At 51.6% G+C, this 21606-nt stretch overlaps 7 protein-coding genes across 7 annotated transcripts; 3 read left to right on the top strand and 4 right to left on the bottom strand.

Annotated features, from left to right (window-relative positions):
• Positions 1 to 199: 199 nt before the first annotated feature.
• On the bottom strand, positions 200 to 2793 carry AA0111_g3892 (Sulfate permease 2; the record flags this gene model as incomplete). Its single annotated transcript, XM_028649829.1, has 3 exons — positions 200 to 1707; positions 1755 to 2456; positions 2508 to 2793. 3 exons carry the CDS (start codon positions 2791 to 2793, stop codon positions 200 to 202), a joined length of 2496 nt encoding a protein of 831 aa, XP_028508627.1.
• A 2793-nt stretch (positions 2794 to 5586) lies between these two features.
• On the bottom strand, positions 5587 to 8094 carry AA0111_g3893 (putative nucleolar complex protein 14; the record flags this gene model as incomplete). The annotated part of the gene is made up of 1 exon (XM_028649830.1): positions 5587 to 8094. The coding sequence occupies one exon, from the start codon at positions 8092 to 8094 to the stop codon at positions 5587 to 5589; it is 2508 nt and encodes an 835-aa protein (XP_028508628.1).
• A 265-nt stretch (positions 8095 to 8359) lies between these two features.
• On the top strand, positions 8360 to 9012 carry AA0111_g3894 (hypothetical protein; the record flags this gene model as incomplete). Its single annotated transcript, XM_028649831.1, has 2 exons — positions 8360 to 8402; positions 8456 to 9012. 2 exons carry the CDS (start codon positions 8360 to 8362, stop codon positions 9010 to 9012), a joined length of 600 nt encoding a protein of 199 aa, XP_028508629.1.
• A 139-nt stretch (positions 9013 to 9151) lies between these two features.
• Positions 9152 to 11816, bottom strand: AA0111_g3895 (Vacuolar protein sorting-associated protein 53; the record flags this gene model as incomplete). The annotated part of the gene is made up of 5 exons (XM_028649832.1): positions 9152 to 9707; positions 9764 to 10546; positions 10593 to 10708; positions 10758 to 11036; positions 11085 to 11816. 5 exons carry the CDS (start codon positions 11814 to 11816, stop codon positions 9152 to 9154), a joined length of 2466 nt encoding a protein of 821 aa, XP_028508630.1.
• A 432-nt stretch (positions 11817 to 12248) lies between these two features.
• On the bottom strand, positions 12249 to 13530 carry AA0111_g3896 (hypothetical protein; the record flags this gene model as incomplete). Its single annotated transcript, XM_028649833.1, has 4 exons — positions 12249 to 12931; positions 12981 to 13233; positions 13283 to 13307; positions 13361 to 13530. 4 exons carry the CDS (start codon positions 13528 to 13530, stop codon positions 12249 to 12251), a joined length of 1131 nt encoding a protein of 376 aa, XP_028508631.1.
• Positions 13531 to 14929: 1399 nt separating this feature from the next.
• Positions 14930 to 15751, top strand: AA0111_g3897 (hypothetical protein; the record flags this gene model as incomplete). The annotated part of the gene is made up of 2 exons (XM_028649834.1): positions 14930 to 15150; positions 15205 to 15751. The coding sequence occupies 2 exons, from the start codon at positions 14930 to 14932 to the stop codon at positions 15749 to 15751; spliced, it is 768 nt and encodes a 255-aa protein (XP_028508632.1).
• Positions 15752 to 17820: 2069 nt separating this feature from the next.
• Positions 17821 to 18027, top strand: AA0111_g3898 (hypothetical protein; the record flags this gene model as incomplete). Its single annotated transcript, XM_028649835.1, has 1 exon — positions 17821 to 18027. The coding sequence occupies one exon, from the start codon at positions 17821 to 17823 to the stop codon at positions 18025 to 18027; it is 207 nt and encodes a 68-aa protein (XP_028508633.1).
• Positions 18028 to 21606: the final 3579 nt, after the last annotated feature.

Below are 21606 nucleotides of genomic sequence, written 5' to 3' on the forward strand. Positions count from 1 at the left end.
TGCAACAGCATCTTAGGCATCCATCAATAGACTGCGCACCTGCATCACGATGCATGCAAATGATAAAACTAGTTTTTGGACGCGAAAAACACACTCTAGGCCATCAGCCGAGTGCAAGTAGATATCATCTCTATGTACTGACAATATATATATACTGAAAGAAAGCCGCATTACCACTACCGAAAGACCACAAAGTTATCTAGTGACTCTTTCTCTGCGCATTAGCCAACGCACTGTTGAGCGCAGCCGTTACGTCGACATGGAACAGCGGTCTGTTCAGCCCTTGAACAACCGCTATCCGGCCCCTCTGTCTAGCATCACCAGCCTCTACATGTCCGTACGCCTTGCTGTGTTCCAACTGCTTTGTTATGCTACCAGTCTCCGAACTGTCACCCGATTCTGGATGTGCTGCCTCGATATCGTGACTTCGTACTTGCGATAGTGCGCGTTGAGCGAGGAGGTTCTCGCGTGCTTCTGCTTGCGCAGCAGCCGAGTCTGAACCGCCGATCTCGGCGACACTGAAGATGGGTTTCCAGCGGTGCGTTATGCCGCTGTCAGGCGTCTCGGGGGTGTAGTAACCGAAACCCGCTGCAGCAAGAGAGCGCTTGGTCCACCGGTTGTTGATGTTGCAGAAATGCCAATCAACTGTGTCTGGAGCCGCATACTTGTCAAGCTGATTCCTTACATCAATCAGGTTCTGGATTGAAGTAAGATCGACGTTGTTGACAGATGAGAAATCGAGGATAATGGCTTTCAGCGTAGGCCGATCGTCTTGTACTTGAGCCTCCTTTCCACGAGGGCCAGGGTCGTTCCATGGGCGGTCGCCGGGTCTGTTGTACGTCGCTTGGTTTGTACGACGCGTCTTCGCAAATATGATGTCGGTGAGTTGGTCGAGGTAGTGGTTTGCGTTTGGATAATTGAAGCCTTCGCTAAATCGGTAGATAAAGATACCTGGGTAAGGATCCTCCAGCTGGATGCTTGGATTGGATCCATCCTTGTGATCAATAGGCAAGAAAACTTCACGGATGGAGTGCTCTCCCTCTGCTGGCTTCTGCTTGAAACCGGGCGATGGCATCTTGTCTTCCTCATGCGGGTCCAACAGATGGTCGCCGATAACGGAGTGAATCTTGGCTCTGCCCATAAAACGACCCTTGGCTTTGAACAGACGGAAAGCGAACATGCCTGCCGATACGGACACTGTAACGTAGATACCGTTTTCGATGCTGGAAAAGACTGTAACCAGAACACCAATGAAGAAAATGATGACCTCAAGTGGTGAGATCCTCCAGAATTGGTACACGGTGTTTGGTGGTGTGATCAAGTCGAGCACTGCGTGGATAATGACTGCCGATAGTGCGGCGTTGGGAATGTACCAAAACATAGCCGGAAGTGCATAGATAGCGAGAAGCACTACGATGGCCGTAATGACACCTGCGAAAGGCGTGCGAACTCCAGCCTTGGACTTGATGGCAGTGCGAGAGAAAGAACCAGTCGCGGGGTATGCTCCTAAGAAGGGACCCAAGCAGTTGGACACGCCGATGGCCACGAGCTCTTGCGATGGGTTGATGACGTAGTTGTTCACTCGTCCGAACGACTTGGCAATGGAGATGTGCTCGATGAGGAGGACGATGACAGTAGACGGTAATTCGGTGGCGAACGACTTGATTATGGGAATTGTGACCTTGGGTACGCGAGCGTGTTGGAATCCTGAAGTTGTAAGTAATGGATCTGATCAAGATGAAGAAGCATCTTACCTCGCGGAACAGTTCCAAGAGTGGTAATAATTGGCTTGGTTCCGTTGGCTTTGTGCTCTCGGTTTGCTAGGTAACTGAACAGAATGTACAGCAAAATAACAAACACCGTTCGCAGAGTGTTGATGAAGAAGAACAGCTTCGCACGGGTAGGGAATCGCTTTGCGAGCTGGCCGCATGTAAAACGGATCGCATAGAGAAGGAAGAGGCAAGTCAAGCCGAATGATGCGTTAAGGTTAGTTCGTCCAAGGTACTTGAGCGAGTTGATCACCACTTTGTATGTGGGATCCCTAGTCGAGAAACCTGTGATACCCATCATGGCTGGAAACTGTCCAGCAGCGATACTGAGCGCAGAGCCAGTCATGAACGCTGAGATTGCAGGCAATGAGATGAGATCCACAATCCAGCCCATACGGACAAGACCCAAGAAGAGAACGATTGATCCGGCGATGATGGCCAACGAGGATGCGATCATGTCTCGTGAGATATCCTGACCGGCTAACTTCTCTTCCGCTGACAGCACAACACCGCCAGTGACTGTGGATAGAACTGCGACGGGTCCGATGGTGATGTCTTTCGAGGTAGCGAAGAACCAGTAGATGAGTACGCCCATAAATGAAGAGTACAATCCGAATTCGACAGGAAGCTCAGCAAGCTTTGCGTAGGCCATACCTTGGGGAACGACAACAGCACCCACGGTGATACCTAGCGAAAGTTAGTAGCCATACAAAATAATCCAACTATAGCTTGACATACCAGCGACAAGGTCACCTATTAACCATTGTACGTTGTAGCGACCTATCCAATGGAGGAACGGAAACAAGCTGTAGCAATATTCTCTGAACTCGGGTCCACTGGGAAGAGTGTCTTGAATCCATTCTTTCGCAGTAGGTTCATCCTCAACATATGTATCTGCGGAGTCGATGGTGAAAACACTTTCGCCTCGTGTTACGCGCTCTGAGCCAGTTTCGTTCCGGTAGTGCAGGTCGATGCCTAAGACCTTTGCCAGGCTGTGGCCGACTTTATTGGCTGTAGAAGCCATCGTTGGGGTAGGAGTTCTTCAACGCGTTCGAACAAAAATGCACTGGTTCAGCACTTGGAGGGCCACGTGCTTGAAATCCAGTACCAAGTTTGACAAGGCCGAATAAGCTTCAGAAGCAAGGACAAGAGTTGCCAGGCGTCTGAAAGTTTATCTATGAGGACCAACGGGCTGGGAGGCGTGCACAAGCACAGCACAAGCAATTGATGGCTTGGAGCGAAACGCACGCGGTCTCTTCAGAGCGAATAGCAGTGTCGCGATGCCGGTCTGGGCTGCAGGATCGGCCCTGTGAGCTTCGAAGTCGAGATAGCTTGGGAAGCTTGAGTGTACTGGATGTGGGAAGGACCGAAGCCTTCAAGACGCCTCCGGATTGCTTGACCTGGCGGAAAATTGCGTGATCGCTTCCGTTACTGGATCGGAATTGGTTTTGAAGGGATCCGATGTAGGCTACTGGTCGACGCGCAGTTGGGGAGATGTCGAGGCAATAAGGCCACTGCTACGGTAGAGGGCTTGAGGTAGGTAGGGTGTATTTCCAAGCAACGCCCGGGTGGAGGGTTCTGACAAGTGACATAATGCTGCCCTGATATGCCGATCAGATCTAACGAAGTTCAAGCGACTGTGACGCTTTTCGCCGCGGTACCGGCTTCAATCTGATGGCAGATGGGTCGAGCTTGCAAGGGTATGCGGGTGCGGCGACAGGGATGGCGCGCGAAGGATGTGATGGTCGCTCACGGTTCGCCCTAGTGCCCAATAAAAAAGGTATGGCCTGAATTGCGTGCTCGGGAGCAAAGATGTCGACTTCGGTGTGCGAGCACGCCAAGTGAGCTTGGTGAATGGTTGAGCTGTGGCATAATTGGCACAAACGGGATCCTTCTAGAGCATTCGTGATTACAACCTCATTTGACGTTCTGCTATTTGCAATACTGCTGAGCACAGCAGCCAGCTCGACGCCTCTTTACATTACGTGCGTCAATATCTTTGCACGTAGTGTCCTCCAATCAAAAGAGGCGGGATTTTCTAAATTCGGGACGTCTTTGTTGAGCGCATTCATGATGTCGAAAAGTCAGTTCTGACGTCATGCTCTGGGGAAAGCCGGCTGTGCGGATACGTTGAGACGGCACTTGGATTCGACGGGAACTTGCATCCAATCCAGGGCAACCGTTTCTGAACACCACAAAGCGCCCGTAATAGATCCGATACTAGATCCGCTGCGTAGGAGAAGTTTGTGGGTTCAATTAAGGTTCTTTGCAGGATGGCAGCCGCACGTGGGGAAAACTGGTCTTTACTAAGCGAGCAGGCGCCATTCAACGTGGGGTCCTCGTCCTTTTAGGAAAGGAAGTTACAAGAGGTGCATACCGCCATTGTCAATTCTACACGCCAACTAAGCACCATTGAATGGGTTTTCACAATACTTTGTGTCTGGATTTCAAGAGCGGGCGGCTAGCTTTGTTGCTCTAGTTGAGGCTCAATCCTTCCGTTGATACGGATAGGTTTCTTTCCACAGAAGGGCTGCAACTACATCAAGCTAGTCTCGCGCGTTCGGCGTCGTCACTCCCCGACTTCCCCTCTTGGCTGACCCTCAGTCCTACGTATTCGCATCCACACGGTTGCCCACCTTAAAGATTTGCACGACACGATACCTCCACCAAGAGTATCCAGTGCTGAGTCGAGTCGGATCAATCCGTCCGTCCAATCTAGGCGAACGCTACAATGTTGTAACGCGTGTAGACGTGCCCGCTTGAGACCCGCTTCTACATGGGTCTACTATGTACAACGTCTATCAAAAAGGATCGCTCCCAGCAATTTTCTGCCAGGGTTGGCCGAGTAAACAGCACCGAGATCTATTTTTCGCCTGCTGCAACAGAGCGAAACAGGAATATGCCATTTCTGGACCGATGATCATTAACAAGAAAAATGCATTGTTATTAGTTAACTACATTTCCTAATCATATGCTGTTGTAGACCGCAGCACAGTAGAAGACTTATGATCTCGGCGTTCTTAGTTTCTTCTACTGCTGTTGTTGTTGATAAAACAAGGAAGTGCTTCAGTCTTTGCAAGTGGAACGGCATGCAGATGTCTCGAGAAATAAGAGGTAAAATCTGGACTGTTAAACTTATATACCTGGTTTTTCAACGAGCTCGTTGCTCTAGAAGACTCGAACTATTCCCTTCGATTTAAATGCATCATACACCTCAGCCAGCAGGCTAAGACTCAGTGACTCGCGTTGGTTGCAAAGTATACTGTAGTAATCAGCATCAGATCTTGCATCGTGTGGATATGTATTGGAGCGTATATTGCTTCACGTGTCGCTGCGTTTCTAGGATATGTGAAGTCACCAATCATAATCCCGATCTTGATTTGGTAAACAGTGATCGGTAGGTAGTGAATAGTAGAGGACTGGTGGTGTGTGAGGGAGTTTGCTTGAAGGCCAACGGGAGCTGTGAGCAGACAACGTTTATAAGATGAGGCAAGTATAGGTTCTACTTGACGAGAAAGTGGTGCGTAGGGGTCAAGGTGAGCCCTGGGTTACGATCAACCATAGAATTCGTCACAATCAAGGTACTGGGGGTATATGAACATCACGGCGACAATCACCAAGTATTTGATCGAATGCTCAAAAATGATGCCAAGAAAAAGAATTTTGTAGTCGACTGATATACGTCAACATCACGAAGTGGCAGCAAATGATTGATGCATCAATGCTGCTGTCTTCGTTACGAAACGATCCATTCAACAACGCCAGTACCAATGCGCGACACTCAGCAGTACCCACTCGCTGAAAGTCACTTTCACATCTAACCCCTCTTCCTAGCCTTCTTCGCCCGATCATAGGCATTCTTCTCCCTGCCCTCTTCACCCTGGATCTCTGCCACAAGCCTCCTGTACTTGGTCTCGTAAGCTTTGTCCTTCTCCTTCTTCTCCTTGAGCGTCTCTCTCGCAATGAAGTTGGCGTCCTTGCGCAACTCCCTGAGTGCACCTTTCCTCTCGCGCTTGTACTCCTTCTGCAGCTTCTTGGCCTCTGAGCGCTCCTTATCAGGGTCATAGTGGCGGTTGGGATCGAAGGATTCTTCGAATTTGGGAATACTGGATTTGATGGGTAGGGGACGGTGATGGTGTAGGAGAAGGGGTCGCCGTTTGGAGCGTGCAAGGGATATCCGGGCACGGAGGTTCTGGTAGGTAGACATCTGGTTTGCGGACTTGAGGGGTGCAAGTAGCGGGCTGAAGATCTCGATGAACGCGGATGAGGCACTCCAGAGTTCGGCGGCAGTGATGACGTTCTTGCTGTGCGCTGCCAGGAGAGCGGGCGTGGCGTGCTCTGATTTGAGGGCAAGTCCAGTGTAGCGTACAAACTCAGGAATATATCGCTTCGATAGTCTTTGGTATTGCAGACATAGCGCACCAACGAAAGCACCTGTTGCAACATCTGTAGTAGAAGCAGGCGAGGTAAGTCCCATCCAGCGAGCCATGAGGGTGACGGCGGGAGTAACGACCTGGTGGAAGTGATCAGAAGTGGGGAAGATGGATCCAATAGCAGAAAGTAGAGCCAGATCACCTGGTGTTGGGTCGTTCGAAACCTGAAGCTGCTTCAAATGTTCTCGGAATTTGGTAGCAATCTGAACCGGGTATGACCGCGACATGGAATGGATATGACGGATGATCGCTTCAATCACAGCCAGGGACACAGCTGGCGTCTGGTTTGATAGGTAGGAGACATGATCAATGAGCGCACAAGCGAAGTCGGCAAGCTTGTTCTTGTTGTCCGAATGCAGTCCAGCATGATAGAGCGCACGTATCCTCTGGATGACGGTGGAGGTATCGTTGGGGGTAACATCCTTGAAGACACTCAGTAACTCCTCATGAGTCCGCGGACATTTGTAAGTAAACGCCAACTTGGACGAAGGCTCAACACCGAGAGTAAGGACGCCGTTAACAGCCTTGGGTTGCTCTTTCCGCTCCGGCATGACGTGCTTCAAGAAGTCTGCGTCCTCCTCGTCCATGGCCATTGTGTCGTCGATTGCAGAGCCAGCATCAGACTCATCGTCGGACATATCGGCTTCTGAGTCGGTAGCAACAAGGTCATCGTCCATGATGAAGTCGTCCTCGTCTTCAACGCCGTCAGGTCTCAGTTGGCCTGGCGCTTTTAGTCCGAACTCGGCAGCATCATCTGGCAGGCTGTCGTCATCTTCGTCTTCATCAAGCTCCTCGACACCGTTTTTGCGTGGTTCTTCGTCATCGCTGACAGGCTCTCCGCGCATTCTCTTCATGCGCTTCTGCTCAAGTTCCTTCAAGCGATCTGCCTCTTCTCTAGCCTTCTCTTCTTCCGTCTTTGTTCGTTCTGTCGGCTTCGCTCGCGAATCTTGCATCAGTTGGCGCACACGTGTATCGTACTCTCTGTCCTTGTCTTGCTGTGTAGCTCCAGCTAGAAGTGCAGCGCGGTCGGCGTTCATGCCAAATTCGTTGACCTGAGGGTCCTTGGGCTTCTCAGGCTCGGGCTTCTTGTTGATGTGTCCTCGCAGAGCGGCCAACACGTCATTGAGGTCCTTGTCAAGCTCGTCTCGTAGCTCATCGTCGTCCTCTTTCTGTGCTTGACGCTCGTATTTATGCTGCTTCGATTTGGCCACGACCTCTTTCATGACCTCTGCCTTGCTTTTCTTCCTCTCTGGCTGATCCGCAGCCGCGTCACCATCCACGTCGCCGTCTTCATCGTCTCTCCGCCTCTTCTTCTTCAGGAAGCCATCTTCGCCGTCACTTGACCCAGCAATGCTTGCCGCATCATAGTCTTCCTCTCCAATCTCATCGTCAAAACGGAGAGACTGTCCACCGTGAGTGAGCTCAACCTCGTCAGCATCATCTTCAAGGTCAAACACATTCCCGCCCCTCTTGCGCTGTTGTTCCCTCTCAAAGCGCGCCATCTCACGGTCTTCCAGACTCATTGTCGGGTCATCTTCACCTATCCGCCTGTCGAGGATGCCTCCGACCTTGTTCTTGCGATGCATCTCTGGAAGCAGCGACTTCCTACGTGCCTCCTCGCCTGCGCTCTTGGTAACGCCGGGTCTACCGAGGATCTTCTTGGGAGCATTCTCGGCCTGCGCAGAGACATACTCATGCTTGTGGGGGCGCGCAAGGTGCTTGAACTCGAAAGGATTGAAAGATTCGCGAATCGAGGCGAGCGCAGAGGCTTTCCGTTCGTGGTGGTCGGCGTTCTTGGATTGCGACTTCTTCTGCTTCTTCGACTTTTGCGGGCCGGTGATGCCTTGTTCGCGGAGCGAGGCCTTTAGCCGCTTCAGCTGTGAGGGCGGCATGTCTGTGGCTATGTCGAGGCCCGGAGACCTGTGAGTAGGGTGTTCGGCGCTGAGAGAGCTCGTGGGCGACACGAGATGGTCGGCTTGAAATTATTTCCCAGACCAAGATTTCGGCATGGATGGCCCCTGTCTAGCGCCACATCCCTGCAGCCCGCTCCCCACTTTCACGCGCGACGGCCATCACGGCGCAAGTGCATTCACGACCGCAGCATGTCTTCAAGCCTCGTCGCCATATGCCTCACGCCATGACCAAATACACCTCGCTATGGCATCCAGCATCCCCGACCACTGGCTCTGGCTCGGCCTCGGTACAGACCCCTCTCACCATCGACCAACCCAGCCCCACTAACCCGTCTTCCAGGCGTCTTCACATTCATAGCCGTCCAGCAAGTCTCCCACGGCCTCCAAAACATGCGCACCCTCACCGAGATTCGAAACCCACAGAACATCCCGCAACAACGGCGTACCATCCCCTCCGGCCCGCCCACCCACCAAGAAGATGCCATCAAGACAAGTTCTCTCTTGACACTGGCGACAAGCCACAACAACGATATCCGCGCCTCCGCTACAAATATCCTCTGCACGCGATTTTACGCTTCCAAGTCCGCCAAAGACCTGCTCATCAAGGATCTGTACTGTGCGGATGGGGAGGTGTTGCATCGCGCGCAGTTGGCGTTCAATCTGTTAGGCGATATGGGTGTCTGGAGAGACGATTCTTTGTTGCCAAACCATGGGTTCAAGTGGGATGTCGTCCAGCCTAGAATGGGCGGTGGCTCTCAGGATGAGGTGAGGAGGAGACGAAGAGAGGCCATGGTGATAAGTGACGGGGACGGGCTGATTGGACGTGATGATGTTTACATGAGGGATCCGGAGAGGGAGGAAGAGCAAAGTGATGATGGTTTGTTCGTTTCCTCTTGAAGTTGCCGACTCGGGGACCGGATGCGGAACATGAATTATGATACCCCGATCGTGTTAAGATCATGAGCGTCTGATGTAAATCTATTGCTGCTTCAATGTTCTGCCCAACTGTAATGGCGCATATCACTCTCAACTTCGTCTATCGTCCGTCTTCACTCCGTCCAAATCCTCGGAACCCTCCCACATCCCTCCTGAAGAACTTGCCAATATTCTTCAAATTACTCTCCAGGTTCGCGCCTCCATCCGCACCTCCAGCCTGCTGCTGGCCCGGCGCAGGACTACCGAATCGATCAACACCATCCCTTGCGGCATTAACGAGCATGTTACCCAAGCCTGCTGCGTCGAATCTGCCCCCACCAAGACTCGGTGTTCCCATCGTGCCCATGACGCTTCCTGCCGTACTTCCAACGCTACCTGCAGCCTGGATCTGCAGTGGCGTAAGGAAGGGCGAGTTCTGCACGAGGTTTTCGTGGTTGGGCGATGCACGGAAGGCAGAGAAGAGGTCGAGAAGCTGAGTTTGCTCAGCCTTGCGGATACCCTTGAGATCAAGAATCTTGCGGAAGTTGGTGTCGGATTTGTCGGCAATATGGATAAGGTAGGCTTGCACGAGGGCTTCTGGCGGCGAAGGACGAACTTGCAACGTTTTGAGAAGAGGGTCGATCTTGGACATGGACTGATTTACGCGTTTGATGAAGCTTTGGCATAGTTAGTAGTGCGTCGGCGCAACTCGGAACCGACTTGAGTAACATACCTTGCCGGTGGTGCTGTACCAGGCTCCTCATTGAGGGTAGGGAGCTCCGTGAAACCCTTCTTCAGCACGTAGGAATCCAGCAGCATTTGCTCAGCCCCAACTTCGGAGATTGGCTTGCACTGCATTATGTTCGCAATGTACGTGGAAGCCATAAGATCGACAAGGTTGTCGCTGAAAGCTCGCGCATACTGCTGCTTGTGGAGATGCTTCAGGATCTCCCCAGATCTCTCCTTTACGTTACGCAAAAGTTCAGCCACATAACTACTTTGGTCGCCAACACTCTCGAGCTTTGCCCAAGGTGTGTTTCGCATCTCCCTCCAGCTAGGTTCGCACGCCATCTCGACTTTTCGAACGAGCATTCGGACTGTGGCACTAGCGATACCCATGAAGGCATCAGCCTGACTCTGCAAATCAACCTTTTCCTTAAAGTCCTCGTCTATGCGGCCTCTGATCTTCTCCTCCAGTTGGTTGCAGGTCATATAGCAATAGTCTGCAGTGTTGAGAATGAGGACAGCGTCTTCGACGGAAGGCCCTTGAGCTCCTGCTTTCTCGCTAAGAAAATAGTAGAGCACCTGTTGCCCGTACTGATCCAGGTACTTGGCAAAGGTCATGGATAGCTCCTGTAACCTCGTTCCAGTCGAAAGCTTAGCGCACTGTGCCAATGTCAAACGATAGAATTGGAACAGCTCTGTCGATGAGGGTATCACAGCTTGAGGGGAGAAATCCTCCTCTGGGTTTCGGAGGGGTTGTTGCCGGTACTTTGGTATGAGATTGGCGAGTTGCCTATAAAGTCAGTCTTGCAATGACCAGGTAAGTGTGCGTAACATACTTGTCTTGAGATTCGACCCAGAGGCTCATGTAGGGTTCAAAAGCCTCGGAGATGGCCTGACTAAAGCCATGCGGCCGGTCGTCCTTGGAGGCTACTGTGTCCATTGAGGAGCGAGACTGCACAGAGTAAGCATGTAGTTCGATATGATAGGCCGTCTTCACAAACCTCATTAGCGAACCGCCTTTCTAAACTGTGTTCAAAGTCAAGTGTCTCCTGCAAGCACGAGAGAAGCAGTTCGACATCCAAACTCTGCCCATCGCCTCTCCGCACAGACTTTTGTAATATGGACTTGAAGTCTTCACGGGTTCCTTCGCAGAACGAGTTGGCCAGCATCTCATTCACCCGCCAATAGGCCGGGAAGATGGAGGCATGTTCGACGTCGTATGTCTTCATCATCCGGTTGAACCAGCTGTATCTTCGTCCAATATTGTCTAATGATCCAGCCTGGTACCATTAGCGTGCTATCACCATGAGCGAACATGGGTGGCTCACTTCATCGTTGCCCCGGAAGACCTGGCGATACTCGCGCAGCTGCGTGTTGCAATACCAGTTGATGAGCCGGGTGCGAGCATGTTCTCCGAGCGCATCGATAACCAGACAGGCTTCCGCGAGCATGGCCTTTCGTGACGCCGTTTCCCCCTTGGCGAATGTCACCTCGAAATCCTCGCAGACCTGCTCTAGCAATTCGCCCTGCACGTCCGCCACATTGCGACTCAAGGTTGCAATCTGGTCTATAGAGCGATAACTCTTGAAGTGTGCCACAAGTTGTATGACAGCCTGCAACAGTTGTGCGCATTCCCTGTACTGTCGCGACTTGCTAAGACTCCGTAATTGTTCATAGGCCGTCGTCAACATCTGAAGTCGCTTCAACGCCGTCATAGAGAGCGTCAGGTTCTTCTTTGTGCTATCCAAACGCTTTATGTCTGCAGTCATCTCGGTGATGGTCTGTTCTGTCTGCATGGCCCGCTCCCGGACGCTCTCAATCTTTTTGAAGAGATCAGCCAGCTCTGCCTTTGCAGCCTGTATACGCTGGACGCTGTCGGCATCTGAGCTAGACTGGGAGGCGACAACGGCGGCAATGTCTTCGTCAAGGTCATCCTGATAGTTGCGAAGGGCGTCGGAGGTGGCAGAGACGGAGGAGAGTGTGGCGGGGTGGGAGAAGAGGGCGTTGAGATGGTCGATGGGATCGTAGTCAGCTGCATTGAGCGTCAGCGCCGGATCCATGCCTGTGATTGACCCTGGGACGGCGTACTAGATTCCAGCGAGGTGGAAGGTGCAGGCATATGGTTCGGCGGGAGTCCGCATCAATCGCATGCGCCCGCGGTACACGGTTGCAATCGTTGCGGCGGCGGGCAAGGCACGTTCAGGATACAAGGCGAAGAGAGGCACGTCTCGTGTTCTTTGGGAAGCAGTACGTGCGACGTGGTGTTATCGGCAATTCTGCGATCTTCTTCATGCTTCAACGAGCCAACATCCCACGCACCCCAGCCCTCAATCAAGGGTCTGGGGGCCCAAGCTCATCGCGCTAGAGTAGCTCTTGCGTAGGGCAACATCACCGTCGAACACACACGGAGCACAAACAGCAGCTTTCAGACACAACAGGACGCGTCAATATGTTTCGATGCTACGTAGTCTCAAGTTACAGCCACGTAGCTTCTATTGCGGGAACAGACCTAGGAAGCCATTATACACCAGACTGCGATCTTTCTGAGTGAGCGAGCTTGCGTCGCCTGTACCGGTCCAATAGAAGAGTCCACCTAGTCCGTTTTGTCGCACATAGTTGGCCTTCATTCTGACAGTTTGCGGGGTATCGTATGTGACTAGCCCTCCGTCACCCCCAATACAGTAGGCTGCGCCCAGCTGCTCGTCTACGTGCTCTTCCGCACCCGGACGGGGCAAGTCTCGGTACTCGAAGGTGCCCTCCTCTCCTGCTTGCCCGGAGAATGAGTGACCTATACCACGGGTTCCGGTGAAACTTCGGCCGTATGCTGGCACACCCATGACGATCTTGTGTCTTGGGACACCTTGCTGCATCATGTAGGAGACAGCTGAGTGGCAGGATATTGCGGCTTCGGGACTGTGCGGAATGTGTGGTGTGAATAGTTGAGCTTGATGACCACACTTTTTCACCCAAGGCCCGCTGTAGTCATAAGCCATGAGGTTGATCATGTCCAGATAATGCGAAGCATGCGCCAGGTTGATATGCTGAAGGGCCCATTCGCCTGCTGGAAGTGCTGAGGAGAGGGTGTATTGGGGCGCCGGCAAGTACTGACGGAGTGTGGCCAGAAGAGCAATGTAATCTGTGCCTTGGCTGGCATCTGCAGGGTGTTCCCAGTCGACTGTTGCCTTTTCAGTAAAAATATCGCCACTCTGGATCAATATACTGACTGTCGATGCCATCAATACCAAATTGTTGTACCAATGCCAATGATGTCTGAGCAAAACGCTCACGGCAGGCAGGGTCTCTAGCAACACCCGCGAAAGGCTCACTGCCTTTCCCACCGCCGCCAACAGATAACACAACCCGTAGTCGGGTATACTTTCGCTTCAACAGGGCGAAAGAGTTAAGACATCCTTTTGCTGCAGGAATGTCGTCAGTGCCTGGGACATCGATTTGAGCATCCGCCCATTCATCACTTAGCTGTAGAGTGAGTCAGTTAGGGAAGCTTCGATGCACCTGATGTACCTACATATACAGTTCCATCGTCTTTAACCCTATTGCCATGTTAGTCCATGTATTTAGTAACCATCTCCAGTGATTAGCGTACCAGGCAAAGGCGTAGAAGACATGCGAAATGACATCGTAGTTCAGCGATACAGGTGGCTGATCGCGATAGATGCGCCAGTTAGGATAGTAAACTCCGTTCCAATACATAGCTTGCAGCGGTGTGGAAAAGGTGGTGTCGTGACCAGGCGGGTTGAAGTAGTGTCGGCTCATTTTCGGTCGTCGTAAGCTATGGCTTAGCTGTGGCTAGCTTCCTGCACGTCAGAACACCCTGCAGGTAAAGGCCGGCAGCCGGATCGTAAAGGGTGAAGGCTGAACGGATATCGGAAGCTCTTTGTCGTGTTAGGGCTTGAGGTGTGGCCTTGGTGGTGAGGATCGGATAGGTGTGCATGTAATACAATGACAGGAGCTATATGTACCGATTATCTGTGCAACTTGGAAGATGGTTGAGGAAGGAAAGCGAATGAATGGCTTCAGGTAGTCGAGAATAATTCTGGAACACATCCTGCTTGTATGTAAATATAAATGGAAGGCTATCAATAGTGGCGCCAGAAGCCATCGGTGATGCAATGTCTTTGATGATCGCCTCAATGCCAAAGGACCGCGCAGCCATCCTAGAACGAACGAAGGCTCCATGCGTGACTTGCTATAGCGGCTCTACTACAGATTAGACGGTGAAGCCCAGTTTGGCAACTGATGAGCTACGGATTCACACTAAGGTTGTGCCACCAAGCATCATTGATCGTAGGAGGCAGGCCTGAGGTGCGAACGAAGCCGCAATTTCCTGAATATTCCGGCGTCGTGATGTGGACCCTAGTGCTTCAAGAGCAAACTGCTCGAATCCACCCGAAATGGTTCGACTCTACCCCAATGCAAGATTATGGTAACGCGAAGATTGTTAAAGCAAGATCATTGCTGAGCCGAAATAGCTTCTCAGTGGGTTGCAGAGTGACAGGTAGGATACTGACTGCTAATCACACGGCCAGGAACGTTCTTCCGGACATTGTGGGGAGGAGGCATCGCAAAATCGGCTAGAAAGATACCTAGGTAGTAGCCAAGAAGCATCAGACACCATGTTGCAGGAGTGGTGACCGAATGCAAAACCAGCCCCGCATGGGATGAAAATCCGGAAAAGATCATGGCTGACTGCGAACACGTCGATGAAGACGCTCACATGTTGCAAAGCGTATCGACGGGCCGTGAATAGTGAAGCAAACATGGAAGAGCGTCTCAACGCGTGTGGTTCCAGGGTTGCATCAGCTGTAAACATCGGTTCGACGGCACGTTGGAAATGCAAATGCAGTGGGTAGATCAGGGTAAGTCAAAATCAAGCGGGATGTAGCCGCCATGTAAGACGTTTCTGGCAAGGTGCAGTTGTGGATACGGGAGTAGACGGTGATCGCCGTGTCGAACAAAGAACCTTGGAAGTCCGCACCTTCTCTTAGCGTCCACGTGAACTCGCGTCCTTGGATCTTGGCAGTGATGCTGCGCATCTTCTAGCATTTGCGACGTCACATCAACAGTGTAGAGCCACAATTTAACTCTCTATACACATCGTGTAGCGCTCACTTCTAAAAGACGGCTGAAGCGTATCCGTCTACAACGCGCCACGATGGCCGAGGTTATGAACTCCGCCCCAACGCCAGCACCCGAACCGAAACCCGTAGAAAGCCAGCAACCACAATACACGTTCAAGTTCAGCGAATTTCTGCGACGCGAATATCGCTTTGGCCTTAGTCCTGATCGTCCGGTATGCAAGGCATACCTCCAGGGTCACTGCCCGGATGGCAATAGGTGCCCAAACAAACACAATGTCTCTTCATCCTACAACAAGTATGTGAATCTAGTGGTAAAGCATACACCACCTCTTAAGCTAACACGGCTCAGTCTAGTATGCAAGCATTGGTTGCGTGGCCTATGCAAGAAAGGCGAAACATGCGAGTTCCTTCACGAGTACAACCTACGACGAATGCCCGAGTGCTCCTACTACGCCCGGACACAAACGTGCTCCAACGGAGACGACTGTCTGTACCTACATATCGACCCCGAGGCGAAGCGCCCCTCATGCCCACACTACGATAGAGGCTTCTGTCCGCTTGGGCCATACTGCGCGCTCAAACACAACAAGAAGGAGAAGCTTTGTCCCTTCTACCTCTGCGGCTTCTGTCCCGAGGGTAAGAACTGCAAGTACGGTGCACACCCAAGGTTTCCTGCCGATCTCAAGAAGCCTGAGGTCCGTGTGGAAAAGAGCCCTGAGGAGCTTGAGGCCGAGCGAATAGAGCGCGAACGCGAGATGATGAGAAGAGAGGAGGAGGACCGTGAGCGTGACGAGAGGAACGGTCATCAAGGTGGCCGCGGTTTCAGGGGCAACTGGGACCGCAAGAAGCGTGGAAGAGGAAGGGGTAGAGGTGGCAGGGGACGAGGAGACTATTGAACGGCTAATCCTCTGCTCGTTGGAACTCCAGAATAATACCAGAACGCACTCGTTCTGTGCGGCGACTGAACATTGCACCGAGCTTGTGCTGGGTTCAAGCCAAAGAGTGAGAGAAACAGAAAGGATAATGATACCCCCAGGCTCAGTCCTGGTATTAAGCGCTGAGTAGTCGGGGCTTCGACATGAATGGTCCCCAGTGACATCGGTCTGACACCCGAGTTGGAATCCAAGAGGCAGATGTACACAGATGATTTTAGGATGATGGTCACAACGAGAAAGCACAGTAGGGTCAGGGCGTGAGCCGACATAACGGGTACGGTATAAAGTATTACTACTATATTATTCTTCATGACGACTGCTCGCGACAGGCTTGACAACCATTTTTGATCGACGCTAACCTCCTGTCAACGAACTTGATGAATGTGATAGCGTTTCATCGCTACACTACATGTGAACTACATCGAATCAGATCGTGGTGGAGGCTTTGGAGTTCTCTTCCAAAAAGAGACCAATATGCAGGAGTGGACGCCAATACAATTTTGTTGTTTGCGTATCTCTTTTGTTTAAACTTTGACCATGCTGCTAAATTGCCCGATGTCAAAGGCGTGCCTGCAATGAGACGATCGACAACCCGAATGAAGATTCGTTCCGCCTTAGCGTACCGCCCAGCACTCAGTGCTAGTGCAACGGCTTCGAGGAGTAGACCAACCCCAACACCATTTCCCGCAACTCAGTTTTGACTGCGTTTCTTCCATATTCACTGCACATCATTCGTTCTGCGCATGCTAGTTGCCGTCTCTTAGCAAATCGACCACCACGAGCTTGCAAATACTTACATGTCTACTTGGATACCCACTAGTAGCGTGCAGGTGGTCTGGCGACATCACATCGAACTTTCCATTATTATCTCGAACGGCGCTTGCAACTTCACATCCTCGGTGTCGATGATGAGCAGTTAGTGGGCTACCGCCGTCCCTACGCTCGCCATATCCCCTCATATTGCAGGCTTCACTGTCTCACGTTTAGAGCCGGAGAGAAACGTTCTATCTATCCTTGGAAATCCTACCAGAAGCTCCGGACACCTATCGCACCCATCCATCATCTTCAGAAGCGAGCTGCGCTTGCCAGAGGGAGAACACATATGACCCTCACGGCGCTTCAACTCTCAGCATGTGTTGAATATACACGCTGTGTCTGTCGTCTTGTTGGGGTTCAATTAATGTTGTGGTTGTACAGATTCCTCCTTGATGTCGGGGGCGCAGGCCTTCTACCAGTGGCTTTGCAACTCCACCACCCTTGAAGCTTTGACTGCAGCTATATGGGCGTCTGCCCCCGCACCTAAGCTACGAAAACCAAATCAGAAAACACCGTTCATTGCTGCAGCCCGAGACAACTTGTCCATAAGCGCGAGTTAAGCACCACACCTCTTTTGTGGATCATCCGGGGACCAGATTCTGACGAATGCTGGGCATCACGGTGACGGTTTCTTTTGTCTTCATGCTTCCCAAGCTGACCACCTTAGCATCTGACAGGTGAACATTTACGCAGATAATGCAGTTTGTCTTTGTGGCTCGCTGGGTATATAGCCTTACAGCGCGACGTTGGATTCCAATACTGCAGAGGCGCATCGACCCAAACCCACTCAACGAAGTTCGATCTACATCTTTTGCTACTTTCAGGCTCTTGGGCAGTATCATCTAGTACTCTCTTAGCATCTCCCCAGACGTGCACTTTTCTTATCGTTTCCTAACAAGATCTTGTTTTTTGGCGAATCCGTTTTCGCATCCCAACCACTTTCTCTGCTTTTCTTCATTCCTCGGATCTCCAAAAGTCGTAATCATTCTCTCCAGTCCACCGGGGAAATGGCGACCGCAGCCAATTACGCGACATTGCAGCAAACACCCGCCTCGGCACCACGAGCCGTAGCGAACCCAGGCAATCATCCAACACTACACAACGAGGGTTATCCCAGGCTGGCCTTCTTTTTATCGCAGCACACCAGATATCTACATCTACGAAGATTTTCCGCGCTTGCGATCCGCCTTCTGCTCTATCGTCAGCATAGGTTGATGGGGCTGGAGAAAGACCTCTTGCATCTTGAAGATCGCGATGCTCAGTTCGATCCCGACTTCTTGAAGAATTTTGCCCGTATCGACGCAGAATACAACACACCTGTCATCGTTCGAGAAAAGACCCAGGGCAGACTATATGAGAAGCTCCAGAATGAATTAAAGGAATATGGTAAGCAGATCATTGCTGCAGTCGGCGTAGATTGACCAAAAACAGAGGAAGCCCTTCTAAGATTCAATCGCCTTGCTGGTAAAGGCTACGATGCTGCGGAGCTTCGTGACTTTCAGGTTTTCTTAGACCAGAATGATCTTTTGGGACTTGATGCTGCAATTTGGGGCTCTCAGAACGATCCCGAAGGCCATGCATCTGACATATACCAGGTCGTAGATCGATCAAGTCCCAGTACGATAAGTAGGTTTTTCCGGGATAAATTTGTCTTGTGGGCTCCGTACTTTCCAGACTGGCTCTGGGTGCTCTTGACCTGGTCCAAAAGACCCCTGGACATCTTTGGATGCCGCAATTTCAGCGAGCACCGAATTGAGGTGATAACATTAACGATCGGGAATCTCACAGCCTCGTTGCTCATATATGCGGCCGTCACGTCCTTGTACTTCACAGCTGGACGTGCGTCCAGCATCGCAGGGGTTGTTATTACATCCGTAACCATAACCGCTTGTAGTCTGTTGTTTCGTAATCAGCAGTTCATTTCTATGCTTGCGACGTATGTAGACCTTCCATCTCTCTTTTGAAGACTTACTTACGATGTAGGGTATGTGCCGTACTCGTGACGTTGCTGCTCAACGATAAGCCCGAACAACGTCAGTCGACTCAGACCGCTACGCCTTGAGCAAATATTCCGCATGCAGCAGGGTATGTATCGATCTGGCCATGGTAATCATGCAAGAGTACGTACTGGCGCGGCGCTGGCAGTTATCACCGGAGGCCGTAATACACAGACTGTGCTAAATTCTCGAAACATAGAACTAATAAGTACTGCTAGGTCACAACGATATGTTATCTGAGCTATCCAACTAGCAACATTCGGACCAGGCAGAAATCCGATTGGACTTAAGTTGCGGTCTATTTCAGCCTAGGGTATTATGCGCTAGACCTACATTGGCCGCCATGGTAATACTTTACCAATACCGAAGGGACATGGCACACAGACTGTGCACTGCCAAGTTCTGAGTCCTAACGCACGTGGGTACGAAATGACTAACTTACGTTCAGTGACTAGCGGCTACGACTTTGCTACAGTTCTCTCTGGGCCCAGAAAAGTGCTCGATCGGCTGATGTACGCTGATTCAACACCATAACTGCATCACTTGCATGCTGCACCCGATCAGCCTTATATACGCTCATGGACTTGACGTTCTGCCAAGCTAGAGCGGGGGCTGTTGAGTGGTATGCAGGCATCGAGCGTTGAGACAACGTAAAGTCGAAGCATTGCTTGAGATTCCTAGTTACCATAACTTTCACGTCTCCGGAGCCTTTGCTATTGCCGCGCAGAAGCCCTGGACTATGAAGAAGACACTTTACGTTGGCTGGTCGCGAGACCACTTGGAGCTATTACAGGACAGAGCATCGTGCCTTGACTGCTTGAGGCTGACCGGCCATGCATGCCGCCTGCGCGTATCAAAATTCCACGTAGAACTCGCGCAACTAGTCTTCTTGGTCGGACAGGTAACGCACATCGTCAGACTATAAACCTTTGGATTAGCCCCCCCAAGTTGTCCTGCCTTCGGTAATCCGTATCGCAAGAACTTTACCAAGATCAACTAGCTCGACAAAGGGACGATGTCCTTCAATACACAGCCCCACGACTCTACGATCGTATGGCACAAGGATGGTACGAATACCTCATCCTTCTCAAACGCTCTCTTGGATCCGTACTGAGACTACCGCACAGCTTTGGAGAAGGGCAACACATACGCAGATAAGTGCGCAAAGCGAGAAAGGGACATGCGACAGGCGCATGAAGCGCACGAGGCTGCGTCAATCCTCTATCACGACTCTTCGAATAGCCCTCCAACACCACAACAACAACAGCCCACTGCAACGACTAGCCAACGTCAAACCACACAGTCGAACCATCAGGGCGTTCAAGGCACCTCCTCCGGCTGCTCTTAAGCATCTCACGATCGCAGGCGTCTATCGCTTTTTGCGGCGGGCCACCGCGGTCCTCGGAGGACGTGCCACTAAATCGAACCTGTCATTGCGAGTCAGAAATCTGACCGGTGAAACAGTATTCGGAGGAAGCGAGAGCAAGGGTAAAGATGCGGTGATGATGATCGCCGTTGTGCCGAAAAGTGATAGCGGAATCGTCTGGGCCAACGGTCTACTGTTTCGAAATCTCCAGCGGGACAGCATTTGTTTGTCGTTGTTACCAAAACCAATCAATTCCAACACCTCACAGGAGTCTGCCAATACGTAGCAACATAAACTCATCGCCGTCCACATCCGCATCTTCGGATTCTGTCCTGGTGACGCTGTTGTGTGCCAGGCAAGCCTCAAATCTCGCTTAACAGGCCGTTGAATAGGCCTGTTAAATCTCCGCCCAGAAGGAGGTTGGAGGATTTTGAGAATTCGCCGGCAAAAGTCGAGGCCCGTTACTGCTCGCGAGGTGGACCATGCGCTCTACCGATCGCAAGGGACTCGCCCTAGCCTTGGGGTCTCCATGAAAGGAGATCTGACACCTTCGTAGTGGCATCCACATCTCTTTCTACAAGCGCGCTAAAGGGCATGGTGTCTATGAGTCCATAATCAGAAGTGACCCTCGGATCCTGTGGTGTCCGGGGTTCCGTACGCAGAACTCAACAAGCAAACGCAGAGGTGGGTGTGGCATCTGGGGTATGTGTAGAGCTCTGACACTTCCGGTGCCCGGAAGCGGATCAAGGCCAACAGCAAAGCGCGTCGATTGTCTGATCAGCTTCTTGTTATGCGTGAAAGACGCAACGAGATCTCTCACATGAATGTCACACCCTACCTGGGATTGATTTTAATATCTGTACCGCGTCTTTCGTGTCTTTCGTTTCAAGGTGCGCACACATCCCCTCCAAAGTCGTGTAAGTACGGGACCCATGCGCACCGTCTAGATTCTACAGGGTATGCATAAGTCGCACTAATATGATACATGACTTAGTTGAAGAGCAAGACTAAGAACGAGCACAGGGCTTACTCCAACGGTCACTCATCTCCTGAACAACGGCTGCGCTGCTTGAACCTTACCTCGCCGCACTCGTCAATCTGCCGACCGCAAGTACCGCAATCCCTTACCATCCGCACCCACACGACGATATCACGAACCCTTACGCATAAATCGCGGAACAAACCATACCGTTGGCTTACGGGAATGCACCAGCGGACGCTTCCGTAACGTTGGAATTGCTTATTTCGACCGCCCGGATTAGTCACTACAAAGAAGCTCATTTCGTCTGAGTTACAACTATCCAGCAGCGACTTCGCATTGTAAAGACGTATCGTGTTTTCTGTCTTGCCAGTACTCTGGGGCAGGAGGAAGAATACCCTTAGCGCGTAGGTTAGTTACAATTCGTACGGCGGTACTCGCTCCGCAGTTGCTGCAGAATGCTTCGATATGCAGGAGCGGAACCCAATGACTTGAAGCGCAGGGCGCAGAGTGTGTGAGATGGGTCTGTTCGATGACAGTACTACTGCCTTGTAGATCTGCCAATCTGTGCTTCGGCAAGAACATACTCTATGCGCAGCATACAATAGCTGGAGTGGGTCTTACTCACTCGACTCGTTAGTGGGATTGGCAGGGGCAA

This window comes from Alternaria arborescens, assembly GCF_004154835.1.
Source record: "Alternaria arborescens strain FERA 675 chromosome Unknown contig_7, whole genome shotgun sequence".
In the NCBI taxonomy this organism is placed as follows: domain Eukaryota; kingdom Fungi; phylum Ascomycota; class Dothideomycetes; order Pleosporales; family Pleosporaceae; genus Alternaria; species Alternaria arborescens.